Source organism: Triturus cristatus, chromosome 7 (assembly GCF_964204655.1).
Source record: "Triturus cristatus chromosome 7, aTriCri1.1, whole genome shotgun sequence".
Classification (NCBI taxonomy): Eukaryota; Metazoa; Chordata; class Amphibia; order Caudata; family Salamandridae; genus Triturus; species Triturus cristatus.
In genome coordinates, this window is record NC_140590.1 from 1,066,269,077 (window position 1) to 1,066,283,175 (window position 14,099).

At 47.1% G+C, this 14,099-nt stretch overlaps 1 protein-coding gene across 4 annotated transcripts in view; it reads right to left on the bottom strand.

Moving 5' to 3' along the window:
* The window catches only part of SH3PXD2B (SH3 and PX domains 2B), a 339,606-nt gene that overhangs the window by 76,958 nt on the left and 248,549 nt on the right, over nt 1-14,099 (bottom strand). For 2 of the 4 annotated variants that reach the window (XM_085618150.1, XM_085618149.1), the window contains 4 exons: nt 11,259-11,393; nt 10,362-10,466; nt 9,878-9,961; nt 7,261-7,378 (listed from right to left, as the gene is read on the bottom strand). In XM_085618150.1, coding sequence (XP_085474276.1) covers nt 7,261-7,378; nt 9,878-9,961; nt 10,362-10,466; nt 11,259-11,393 — 442 coding nt within the window. The remainder of the gene's footprint in view (nt 1-7,260; nt 7,379-9,877; nt 9,962-10,361; nt 10,467-11,258; nt 11,394-14,099) is intronic. The other 2 variants (XM_085618152.1, XM_085618151.1) reach the window with 1 other exon arrangement.

Below are 14,099 nucleotides of genomic sequence, written 5' to 3' on the forward strand. Positions count from 1 at the left end.
TAATTCTGAGAGCTGCAGCTGCTACAGGCGCCGGGGAGGAGGGAGGGCGATATGAATGTCAGCAGCCCTACATGCCAAGAACAGATGCATACTGGTAAGTAGCATATTCAGTTCGAGGCATGTGGGCTGCTGAATTCATATCTGTGCATAGAATATATAGCAGTGCCCTCTTATTAGCGGCGGCTACCAGTGCCAGCTGCAGCGGTCTGAAAAAGAGTTTTGAGAACAGCCTGCCCTACAGCTGCCTGCTGTTTTGATTGCACATCTACACAATAGTGTTTGGTAAATGTATGTGTAGTGGACCAGGTGGCTGCTCTACATATGTCATGCAAAGGAATGTTTCCTAGGAAAGCCATTGAGGACCCTAACTTACGTGTTGAGTGGGCTCGTGGGGGAATCGTTAAAGTGCGTTTAGCCTTTTGATAGCAAATTTGAATACATTTAACGATCCATCTGGCTATTCCTGCTTTGGAGATAGCGTTACCTTTGTGGTGTGGGGCAAAGGCAACGAAAAGTTGTTGTGTTTTCCTAAAGGGTTTGGTCCTGTCGATATAATACATGAGGGCCCTTTTGACATCTAGTGTATGGAGTGGCCTTTCTGCGACAGTTTGTGGGTTTTGGAAGAAAACGGGCAGTTCAATGGTTTGATTCATGTGGAACTGCGATACCACCTTTGGCATGAATTTGGGGTTGGTACGTAGTACGACCCGGTTGGCGTGAACCTGTATAAACGGCTCTTGAACGGTTAGTGCCTGGAGTTCACTAACTCTTCTCAAAGAAGTGATCGCTACTAGGAAAGCTACTTTCCAGGTAAGGAATTGAAGCTCGCATGAGTGTAGAGGTTCAAAGGGTGGACCCATCAGGCGTGTGAGGACCAAGTTGAGGTTCCACATCGGAGCCGGTGGGTGGCTTGGTGGAATGACTCGTTTGAGTCCTTCCAAGAATGCTTTGATGGCAGGCACTCTGAATAGAGAGAGGTGCTGCCTGGTCTGCAGATAGGCTGATATTGCGGTCAAATGGACACGTATAGAGGTGTACGCCAGATTGCATCGGTATAGGTGTAATAGGTAACAAATAATGTTTTGGATGGATGCATCTAGCGGGTTAATGTCATTATTATTGCAATAAATGACGAACCTCTTCCATTTTGCTGCATAGCAAGCTCTGGTAGTGGGTCTCCTGGCCTCCTTAATGATGTCCATACAGTCAGGTGGCAGGTTTAGGTAGCCAAACTCTAGGACTTCAGGAGCCAGATTGCCAGGTTCAGCTGTTGCGGATCTGGGTGCTGAATCTCTCCATGGTTCTGCGTCAAATGCTCGGGTTTGACCCGCAGCCTTTGATGTGGCACCACGGAAAGTTCGAGAAAGGTGGTGTACCACGGCTGGCGTGCCCATGTTGGAGCAACCAGGACGAGCGTCAGTGAGTGTTGACGCAGTTTGCGTGCCACCAGCGGTATCAGTGGTGCTGGGGGAAAAGCGTACGCAAATCTGCCGGACCAGTTCATCCATATCGCATTGCCCTGTGACTGCGGATGTGGGAACCTGGCGGCAAAGCTTTGGCATTTTGCGTTTTCGCTTGTCGCGAATAGGTCTATCTCTGGATGACCCCACCGCTGGAAGTACGGTTGGAGTGCTGATGGGTGTAACTCCCACTCGTGCATCTGGTGGCTGTGTCTGCTGAGCAGATCCGCCATCTGGTTGTCCTTGCCGGGGAGGTGTTCTGCCATGAGGAACATGTTCCTTTGAATGGCCCACTTCCACATGCTCTGAGCCAGATGAGACAACTGTGGAGAGTGTGTTCCTCCCTGCTTCTGTATGTAGTACATGGCAGTCATGTTGTCCGTTCGGATCAACACGACTTTGTTGCACAAGTGTACTTTGAATGCTTTCATAGCGAGGAAGATTGCCATCAGCTCTAGAAGGTTGATGTGCATCTTCTTTTGTTGTTGTGTCCATAGTCCCTGCACTGTGTAATGGAGTACATGAGCTCCCCATCCCTGGAGAGACGCGTCCGCCGTCAGTATTATCTGTGGGACAGGCTCTTGGAACGGTCGGCCCTTGCAAAGGTTTTGTGGATTCCACCAATGCAGAGAGTTGTATGCCCGACCGCTCACCAACACTAGGTCTTTCAACTGTCCTTGAGCCTGATTCCACTGACGTGCTAAGCACTCCTGAAGCGGGCGCATATGTAGTCTCGCGTGGGGGACTATGAAGATGCAGGAGGCCATCATGCCTATCAACTGCATGAACACTCGCGCGGGAAGGGAGTGTTGTGGTTTGAACTTTGAAATCAGCATTTGCATGCTGTTGATTCTCACCAAATTTGGCTGAGCTGTGGCCGCCAGAGTGTCTATAGTCGCACCTAGGTACTGTTGTACGTGTGCGGGCTGTAGATGGGATTTTGGGTAATTTAGTGAGAACCCCAGACTGTGAAGGAGGTGAATGGTGCGGGACATGTGGCTGGCACATTGCTGGGCTGACTTCGCTTGAACGAGCCAGTCGTCCAGGTAAGGGTAGACGTGTATGTGCTGCCTCCGTAGATGTGCCGCCACAGTAGCTAGGCACTTTGTAAACACCCTTGGTGCCGTTGTCACGCCGAAGGGAAGGACTTTGAATTGGTAGTGCTGCCCTTGAACAGTGAACCTGAGGTATTTTTTGTGTGATGGGTGAATGGGTATGTGGAAATACGCATCCTTGAGGTCCAGTGTGGCTAGAAAGTCTCCCTGCTTGAGCAGCGGGAGGACTTGCTGTAGAGTGAGCATGTGAAAATGCTCGGAAAGAATGTATCTGTTTAGGGGTCTCAGGTCTAATATAGGTCTGAGTGACCCGTCCTTTTTCGGTATTAAAAAGTACAGGGAGTACACCCCCGTACCTTGCTCGTGGACGGGTACGACCTCTATTGCGCCTTTTAGAAGCATACTTTGCACCTCCTGCTGTAAGAGCGTTAAGTGCTCTGAGGACATAGGACGGTTTTTTGGAGGTATTGTGGGTGGAATGGAGGTTAGTTCTAGACAGTAACCGTATTTGACAATATCTTTGACCCACCTGTCCGTGGTGATGGAGTTCCACGTGGACAGGAACCTTTGTAGCCTTCCCCCGACAGGTGTTATGTGGTCGGGAGGAAGGGAGAGGGCGTCACTGCTTGTTCTTGGGGGAGGACCTGGTGTTGCCGTAGCCGCGTCCTCTGCCCTTTGTACTGGAGCCACGATATCCACCCCGGGTGTTTTTATCGTAGGTGGTTTGTGTATTGCCCTTGTTGTATGTTTGCTGTGACCCCTGTCCTCTACCTGCTCCTTTATTTCCGGGGCGACGAAAGGAGCCGCTCCGAAAGGACTGAGTCTGGAGAGCCCCCATGGACTTTGCAGTGTCCGTGTCCTTCTTTATTTTCTCTAGGGTGGTGTCAACCTCCGGTCCGAATAAATAGTCGGGGTTGACAGGCTGGTTGAGTATGTTGTTTTGCACCTCAGGTTTGAATCCGGAGATTCGTAACCAGGCATGTCGTCGCAGCATGACGCTAGTGTTTATGGCCCTGGCAGCTGTGTCTGCGGCATCCAGCGCGCACTTGATGGATGCGTTTGTGAGGAGCTGTCCCTCCCTGATGAGGATCTCTGCACCTTCTCTGTATTGGTCAGGGAGATGTTGGATTAGTTGCTCTAATGTGTCGTAGTGCGCTCTATCGTAGCGAGCGAGGAGTGCTTGAGTATTGGCAATGCGCCATATGTTGGCTGCCTGGGCGGCAACCCGTTTGCCAGAGGTCTCTAACACCTTGGACTCTTTGTCCGGGGGAGGAGCATCACCTGTTTGTGAGTGTGCCCTTTTGCGAGCATTCGCAACGACAATGGAATCCAGAGGTAATTGGCCTCTGATGTAAGTAGGGTCCCCAGGCGCTGATCTGTATTTCTTGTCGATCCTGGGGTTTATCACTTTTGCCCTGGTGGGTTCCTTGAAGATGTCCTTTGCTGGTTTGAGGACACCCTTCAACATGGGTAGAGTTTTTATATTCCTTTCTGAGGATGCAAAAGTATCCATAAGAAAGTCGTCCTCGACGGTGTCCGAGTGAAGTTGCACCCCATGATTGGCTGCAGCACGTTCAATTAAAACGTTGAACGCTGCCGTGTCCTCTGTGGGAGATGTTTTTGCTCCATAGAGTTGCGGGTCTTGTGCATCCATAGGTGCACCTGGGTCCACAGGGTCATCCCAAGTTTGATCAGGGTCCTGTTGGTTGTCAGGGTCCATGTCTCCGGGGTAGGGGACTTGGTCACCCATGTAGTCCACCAACGCATCCGTGTCGGAGTGTGTGGGAGAGAAGGATTGCGGATCCTGGTAGGGTGAGTGGAAAGGTTCGTAAAGAACTGGTTCTGAAGCCACAGGCAGCTTTCTTTTAAGTGGAATCCTGAAGGAGTCCAAAGCCGGCTCCGAAGTTATTTTCCGTTTGTGGATAATCATCCTGCCGGTGTCGGCGTAGATTAGATGCGATGGAGACGTCTCCGCAGAGCGTTCGGCAGGCGTGATTGTGGTATGGGTCACCCGTGTCCTGATTTGGAACAGTTTCGGGGCCGTGGATGGTGGCAGGCCAAAAGTAATGTTGGCTGGTGTCGAAGAGGCTACTGGAGCTTTAATTGGTTCGGAGCCCGACGTGTCCTGGAGGACCATTTTCTTTTTGGTGCTTTGCGCAGCAATGGGTCGCGTCTGGAGCGCCCTTGAGTCTTTTGCACCGACCGGTTCTGTTGAGGCGGTCGTGGATTTTTTCGGCGCCGGTGGGTCATCGAGTCGAGGGGCGGGAATGGCCGTCGACTTCTTCGATGAGTGTGGCTTTGGTGTCGCCGTGGAAGCGGTGTGAGACGCTGCAGGCTGTTTGACCTTTGGGGTCGGAGTCGTTTGCGTCGGTGCCGGGAGCCGAGCAGGTTTGGTGGTACCGAAGGCCTTCTTCCTTATGTCGACTCCGACGTCGGCCGCTTCGAGTTCGGCACCGAAGTCACGTTTGGTGCGCTCGGTGCCGATGTGTTTTGCTGGCGTCGAAGGTGTGGAGGGCCTCGATCCGACCAGCGCCACTTTCGGTTTCGGTTTCAATTGAACCAATACAGCTTTCGGTTTCGGTTTTGCAGAAGGGAAACCAGCCGTTTTGGGCATTAATGGCTGCCGCTGAATGTCCGAGGCCGGGCCCGAGGGCGGGGCCGAAGAACTGCGGGATAGGTCTTGGGTAAGGCCCGAAGGCGATCCCTCGACCGGAGCCATAGACTGTTGCACTGGGCTTTCTTCAGTCTGAACGGGTAGGCCTTGCTCGTCACCGGAGCTACTCTCTTCGGCCCCTAAGGCCTCATTGTAGTCTCCTACCTCGGTGTCGTCTTCATCTCTGCGAAAGAGTGTTTCGTCGACGTCTTCCGATCCGGAGTCATGTTCGGAAACGGGACTGGAGGGTAGGTTCTCCACTTCTTCGACATCTTCGGTCTCGGCGTTGAAGATGTCGGCCGGGGCCGGTGCCGCTTGCTGCGCCTCGAGTCTCGCCGCTCGTCGATTCCGTAGAGTCTTCTTGGATCGAAATCTGGCACAGGCCATGCATGTAGATTCGTCGTGATCCGGTGAAAGGCATTTGTTGCACACCGGATGGACGTCGACGTGGGGATATTTCGCATTGCATACCGGACACCTCTTGAACGGTGTCCTCGATTCCATCGTTGATGTCGAATCGACGGTCGGGTAAGATGCGAAAGTTTGTTCTGGAAGTTAGTAAACTAACAAAGACACTATTGATACCGATCGAGAACAGTACCGACGCGAACTAAAGGCCTTTTGGCCTGAAAAAAGATTTTCCTAACTTGAGTCAAGATAGCACATCCGAACCCAATGGCGGAAAAAAACAATCTGAGGATGGAGAGGATGCCCATGCGCACTGTAGTCCAGGGGAGGAGTCACCTATCCCAGGATACTTCGAAGACTCTTCCAGGACAACAACGTGCAAACATCCGGACCCAACACTAGGCGGCGATCTATGCACAGATATGAATTCAGCAGCCCACATGCCTCGAACCTAAACACTTATAAGGTCCCAAAAGCGAGACCTATTGGCTATGCCAATGCTTGTTTCTGTTTATTACTGCTCTGTAGTAATGGCGGCACCTGTGCTTTAGCTTAAACATCTTAAGCTAAAGTTGGGTGCCGAGATTGCTTCAAAAGTAAATATTTGTCTATTTCTTTACTTTTGAAGCAATATCAGCACCTGACTTTAGCCTAAGATGTTTAAGCTAAAGCACGGGTGCCACCATTACTACATAGAAGTAATAAACAAAAAGAAAAAAAAAAAAGAACTGGCTCACGGAGAACATCACAGCGGCCGTGCGGCCGCGAAAATGAGGCTCGCGCACATGCACTGTAGGTCTAGGCTGGCCATGGTAGCACTTTTTTGAGCCCTCAGAACAAGTCACGCCAGACCAGCGCATGCGCTGGGTCAGGCGAGACCTAAAAATGGCCTCACTTACAGTTTGGTGGAGCACAAGAACCGTAGTAATACAGCATTGCTCAATAACTTTAAAAAACAATTCCAAGTCATTATTTTCAACCTAAAACACTGCTGCATTTAGTTATCCAAACCACCCATTGCTAAACAAACTCCAGTCCCTGTTTTTACAGTCTTGATGATACCACTACTTCGAATCTGATGGCAAAAGGTCTAAAAAGGGCATCTAAAGTGGGGGCATTGTTGTTTTGGGTTAATGTCATCATAAGTAAGGCTAGGCAAAGTTGTATTTAACCATGTGAAAGTTCTCAAAATATACTCAATTTCTCATCTTTTTGCATGCAAGAGACTGACTTGCGCAGAAAATTCTTGTTGAGAGACATTTTCTGCTCGAGTCAGTCTCCTGCTGGTGTCTTGCAAGACATTTTTAGACGAGGTGAGCGTTTAGGTTAAACACAAAGACACACAAGATGCTGACAAAATACATTGTGCTCTGGAAGCGTACCTTTGTAATATTTTCATAGGAATTTACAAAAAAATTACACACTTTTTCACACTCGTAAGATACTGTGACTCTGCCTAAAGCTGGTGCTTAAAAATAAACCCACTACATTCAAGCATGCTTTTTGGGGCAACCACGCGTTGCTGGAACGATGCAGAGCACGTGGATTCAGAATATAGCCATTCTGCAAAATTCTACGTTTTCACACGTCATTAAAGCAATGCTTAGAAACGCTGCATCAGTACATTTTCTTGGCATCGCTGGTGTAATTCATTATTTGGACAGTTCAAGGATGAAGGTGTTACCTGATTTTCCACCAGCCCTCTAGGTTTTTCTGGACCACCTCCACCATGGCGCCCTTCTCCAGTGTGATCTCGTCCGGGTCCCTGGCAGCATATGGGTAAATCACGCCATACTTCTCTTCTGTTAATACAAACACAGGCAAGGTCGTCTCATATTTCTGCATTTATCGAGTTGTACATGTACAAGAGACACCACACTTCTGAGTGCTAAGGGGTGCAGACTCTATTTGTCTTGCACCAAAAGCAAAGGGGACTCGCCATTCGCTTCACACTGGATATGCACATGACCACGAGACCATCCTGCATATAACACATCTGCAGTTACACCATTACAGAAAACAAGATGGAGTCAATGACAAACTCTATAAAAAATGGAAGAGAAAATAATTGGCAGCAGTTGGCAGAGAGCAACCTTCTAACCTGCAGGAATATGCAAATTTGCAACATGTACACTGTGATCAGCTTTTTTTTTAACCAACCCTGATTCTTGGCAATAATGGGGAAGACCGGGTTAGAACTCTTAGGCCACATCTATGTCTTCAAGCAAAAAATATCTGAATTAAAAACATTAAGAGAACTAGCCAAAACCAGAAAATTGTGAGGGGCTTGATTTGCAATATTGTTTCAATTTTTGCATTTTATTTCTCTAGTTTTAATCACACTGGGAAGGGAAAACATAAAAACACATAACATTCAAAATTGTGTACATTTTCCCATACAATACAAAACGTGGCTGTATTGGTCTATATTAAGGAACTACCTAAAAGAGAGGGGGTGGGAGGGTGGGGGGAGATGGAAGGGTCAATTTGAAATCCGCCCGGTGACTGAACACAGAGGTTTAGGAGCCCCTCCCACGCCCTGGTATCAGCAAAAATAAACTAAACAATACAGTAAGCTGTTTTGAGACCATACCCAGCTAAAGCAAAAACCTCTATGGCCACTGACCTTTCCCTCGGTCACCCATCAATTGGGGTGCCCTGTGTTTATCTACGGGGTCTTCATACCCTTCTCGGCTGTCCGACGATGCCCAACCTGGGAAGGGGAGCCAGGGGGGCTGTGTCCAGTATCCCCATTGACCGGCCACCTTCTCTTATTTATAATGAAACTGACCATTTATAGGAAGTATAAAACAAAATGGTCTTTTGGTGCTGAACTAGCCAGTACTACTTTCACCAGACTCAAGGAACTCAATGTATCGACCTTGGATGGATGAAAGGCTACAACGCTTTTACAGGCATTTAAACTGGGACCAGTGGGTTAGGTCCCACATTTATTTCTGGTGCAGATGGTCATCTCACTGAGCCTGCATGCCATCTTTTTCTTCAGCATACCTCCCGGCCCAACACCATCGCCCCTTCACTAAATGCAGACGTTCCTCTATACAAGGTTAAAACATTTTCCACCTATCGGTCTATCATGCATGCGCCCCTCTTTTCCTAATGTCCCAGGTATGCTTGTGTATCTATAAAATCAGCCTTCACATGAACCACTGTACTGAGCATGCAGCATTCAGCCATCTCGCACCTGAAACAATTGCACTATTTTTCGGTACCTGTATAGGACTAAAAGGACAACGTAGAGACATTTAAAGTGATCATCTTGAAAGAATGAATAATCAAGTTCCTTAAAACGGCGGGTTACAGGGTCAACCGCAGGGTAGTTTAACAAGTGAATAGGAATGGTGGACAAATCCAATTGAAATATTTGGTTACCAGGGAGAAGGCCCAAAGCAAGCCAATGTATGTGATCGATTTACACTTCAGTGAAGCTGTACTCCAATGAGTGGTGAACAAGCTGAGTGGGCCCCGCTGGTAAATTGTGCAAGTGTTCAAAGTAGGTTCAATGCAGCCAGGTGCCAAATCATCAAAGAGGGCTGGCTCACACCTTCACAGGAGGAGCACAGGATTTCTGGTGAGACACAAAAGCCCAACTAGGGAAATAAAGCCCAACCAGGGAAAGAAAGTAAGAGGTTTTATGTTTGAAGCTATTAAAGAACACCTAAGATGTATAAACAAAAAATAAGTTGAATTAAAGCGAAACAAAAACTCTGGATGCTTCAAACTAGAGCAGTGTTTCTTGTTCCGGATGTCAAATCTGGACCGTTGGATTTAGTTCTCTGAGACTCTATTGGGAAATAGAGCAGAGTTCCAGGGATGCATCAGGCAACCGAAATGGCAGATAATTAAAAATACAAGGCCTTTTCTGTGAGGTTCAATAATAGGAAGAAAAGGATGACTGGGGAGGGGGTTCCTCACATTCCCCTGGCACCGAGCTAAACAAGGCGGTTCGTTTTAGTCCCCTCGAAACACTCAAGCTTGATTTGCAAACGACATTGTTTCCAGGCTGCCTAGAATAGGATGAGGACTTTCGAGGTTTTTTTTGGAGAAGAGATCAGTTATCAAATGATATGAGAGTGATATTTCTGTACTGTGGGTTCTAGCATCAACTTGGGATGTTGATCACGTGCTAGGAATGAAAGACCGGCAAGAATGCACAGGTAGAGGATGCACAGTACATGTGGGCAAAGCAGGCAGGCACACAAGCACCGAGCATGCACAGGCAGGCAAAAGCCCAAGACAGCAGCCAGAACCACCATGCAAAGCAAGGTAAGACAATACACCTGGACCCCATCCGCTGGTGTACAGGTCACCCAAAGTCCGCCGGCGGCCCACATGCCGGGGCAGGGACCAGTACCTCCACGGGACTGGGAGCATGTTGGGAAAGAGAAGTCAAAAAGTAAAGAGTAAGAGGCACAGAATATCACCAAAGAGGACACGGAAAGCACCCGCAACACGGACTGTTGAAAACTGCTGAAAATACAGAGGGAAGATAGGAAGAGTAATGGAAGAGTGAAGAGTAAAAAGGAGATAAGAAATTGAAGACATGGAAGGATATAGACTATCGCAAAACAATCTATCATTAAGGTAGGCATATGAAGGTTTTTGTAGATTTACTATTCTAGTGCCACATCAACTTCCCTTTTGGAACGGATATAAGTGCAGGTCAATATAAACACATGATATTTTGGTACTAAGGAGTAAGCTTACTCCTTTATGTCTGCTCAAATAGATAACACAATAGACAAAGTCCTTATGCGCTCTTACCTTCCTCTGGCTGCATGGCAAACTCGTCTGGAGCACCATCTTGCGCCTCAAGACATGTGGCAGGCACCCAGCCTTGCTCATCGGACGTACTCACAAACCACCAACCTAAGGAAAGAAGTCAAAAAGTGAGCAAAGATTCTTTGAAGAGGGAAATCAACATCTCTGCATCTGAAATCAGAAGTTTGATTTTATCAATACATTATTTAATGGAGGCCTTAGATAGAGTGATTGATGGAGTGTGATGGTGAGAGTTTTCAGAGTTGCCAAAAACTGGCATTTTCCTTGGCTTGACTACTGTGTCAGAGTTCTCTGATTGCCCCCGCATATCTAAGAATGTAAGCCTAACTAAAGGGTCCATATAAGAAAAATTAATTTGTTTGATTTACCCTCAGTTGTTAGCCTGTGCTCCCCAAGTGAAGAATTTATCCTCACCCACTCAAATCTTGGACATGGCCATGTGTATACTTATTCAGACCCCAGATACACCTTCGTAGATGCCTAAGCCACAGATGCATCAACCTTTCTCTTTCCATAGGCATCAAGTTAAACTCCTACCGGGCCCTTCTGTCTCAAACCACCAATCCCAAAAATTGGAAGCAGTGTGAACTCTGGAAGTGCGTATATTCTTAGGGAACGTAGCAATTTACGATGATGCAACTGCCACTCAAGCAACAGATCACACAAGCCCATGCAGACTCGACAGAGGGAAGAGGACGTCTTTGTAGACCATGTACAATCAGGACCTGAGAAGAGTTGCTAGAGAAACCAGCACTACTGCACTCCTTGACTCACAAGGAGATGCAATATTTGGCTTCAGGGTACAAGAGCACCAGTGCTGATATACATATTACTCAGGCATTATCAAATACACCCACAGTTCAGATCTTTTTCTCTCACCAGACTCATTCTTCTCGATGATGTCCACGAGCTGTCCCACGCGTAGATTTATTTCGGAGCTCTCCTGCTTCTCGTAGGCAGCTACTGCGATGTACTGATCAAGGACCAAGGCATCGGAGGAGGCAAAGTCACCACCTGGATATAGACAGATTGCCCCAAAGCGGATGTCAGTTAGTGGTTGGCAAGCAACGCACCCACCTCTCCCCTTTTTAGCACCCCCATCAACTACAGACACAAAGTCACCTCTTTCCCAGTGGCTAAAGCAAGCCGACAGCCGACACCAAGGGAAGTGAGTCTGAATGGGGGACCTCAGAAAATCGCAGAAGGAAAGGCGAAAAAAGTCAGAGTAAATTACCATGTGAAATTATTCACTCACTGCAACTCAAGCTCCTGTGCTACTTGACAATGGAAATGGACATTTTATTTTATAAATGATTCATAATGTACAGACTTGCACAAGGTAAAGGACAAAGTAACATCAGTATACTGCATTGCTCGTAACTTAACCACGTATCTAGAATGCAAGCCATGGGCTCTGCCAAGCCCCGACCAGTAGTATAACCCAAGATGCCAAACCCTGCAAAAGCAGTAACTAAGCTAATGAATACACGGGCACTACCTTTCCCTTTATGCTGGCGGTGTACTAGCTCAATAGACCATCCTCAATTGTAGCAAAATATTACCCTTAGGAACTGACAATGCGGTGATAGTTTAATATTCCAGAGAGCCGGTTCCAGCAGAGACCAACAGGTAAATCCCAACTGGCCTTGCCTTGCTTCAGCGGTAATTAGTACTATAACCCCATTGGGCCAGTCACTTCTATGGCTGGTATTCAAATTCCCCTGGCCCTAGGCTAGCTGTCGCTAGCAAAGGACAGGCACAGCGCCAGCTGTGACTTGTCTCTACCACAATATTACAGTGATCAATGTTTTACAAGGTATGACATTTGAAGGTGCTGGCTCCATGCCGAATGTATGCTAGGGGGGCGGCACTTGGCCCATGAGAGTCCCCGAGAAGGACGAGAGTAAACGCCTGACGGGGAAAAGGGAGTTGCTGTTACATTACAAGTAACAGGGATGCGAAGTAGAGCAGAGAGCTTAAAGCATGAGCCAGTCATGGATGTGGGGTATGGGTGAAGGAGGGAGGGAGGAAGAAAGGGAGGGAAGAAGAGGAGGAAGAGGAGAAGGAAGAGGAGGAGGAGGAGGAGGAGAAGGAAGAGGAGGAGGAGAAAGAAGAAGACGATGAGGAAGAGGAGGAAAAAGACGAGAAAGAAGAAGAGGAGGAGGAAGAACAGGAGGAGGATACTTTTTAATTATGACAAGCACCCCTTATACGCCTACACACAACAGGAGATAGATTATAAGGACTTAATACAGGAGCGTTTTAGTGCAGTCAGTCCTCTGACCTCCATCAGCACAGAGGGATGTCTTATGTGGACTCAGGGTACCATTTCATACTTTTGGTACCCTCCACACACTATGTTCAAAGCCTTCAGCAGGTTTATTTCTAAGCATTACTAGTCAATCAATGAATAAGGGTACACTTGATTGAACGTCGAAGAGCGGTGTGGAGTGATTTGAAGACATGTGCCAGTCTATAACTATGGTCTATCTAACATTCCCCCTCGCCATTGCCCCAATGAAATGACTGGGCTACAGTCCTTTCCATCTTCAAAGTGTTCCCCTAAGAGAAAGGGGTCCATGTGTCGCTCTTTCGTGGCTGTAGCATGCATAGAAAATTGAATAATAGAAAACCATTTCTGAGAACCCAAATAAATGAAAACACATGTGGCGAAAAAAACTAATTTATAAACAAAGGTGAGCCGAAAATAATAAACCACCAATATATCAATACACTAAGGTGTAAAAAATAAAATCCAATTTAAGAAAAAAAAATGGGGGCCTCTATAGCGAACCCTTGTTAGAAACATGGGGCATCATGGACAAAGCACTTTTGCGACTGCAAATTCCGCACACGGGATCAGAGATTTTGTGAGCATGAAAGACACTTCTTTATGTACAAAAGCCTTTTACAATTTGGAAAATTCTTTCAGGCTCTCAAAAGGGCTTTCGTGACCCAGTGCGAATCACAAGTAGGAGGGGCTTAAAAGGGGCACCCTCCTCCTATTTATAAAATGGAGAAGATCGTTTCAATTGTTTGTGACCACAATTGCGGACGCAACCATTAATCAGATACTGAAATCTCAAAAGGGGTGGTATCTGACTTGGAATGGGTAAGGAGTTTTCTTTGAAACTATTACCCTTTGTGAATCTTGGGAAAATTTCAGGTAGAGCTGGCCGTGGTCCTGTCGATCACTGCCAACTGTCAGGGATACTTAAAAAAAAAAAGAAAATATACTTTTTTAAACGCAGACCCATTACCTTGAAGTAAAATAAATGGGCTGTATTTTTTATTTTAAAAAGGTTTTATTACCTAAACATAATTACAGACTGTGCTCTGCTGCCCCTAGCAGGCCACCACCCCTGTGACTGTGACCAATTGCGTCCTGGGTCTAATGAATATTTATTAGGCTGTTCGTTCTGTGAGCCTCTGCGATTCAGTATTTTGTAAACCGACCTATTTGAACTTAGATTGGTTCGCAAAATCAAACCTGATTAGCAAAGTCAGTGCTCAATATGCGACCACTTCTTTCGAATCAATTCTGTGTATATGAGGTCCTTAAGTATCAACACATTTCCTCGTAGATAATGGGTAAAACCCTTTAATATATAAGGATCTTACTTTTAATAATAAAGGGGGAAAGGATGTAATGAAACAAAGGCAGAGGGAAGCATATAGGAACTCAGTTCTGAGGAAGAATGAGAGGATAGAAAATATGGA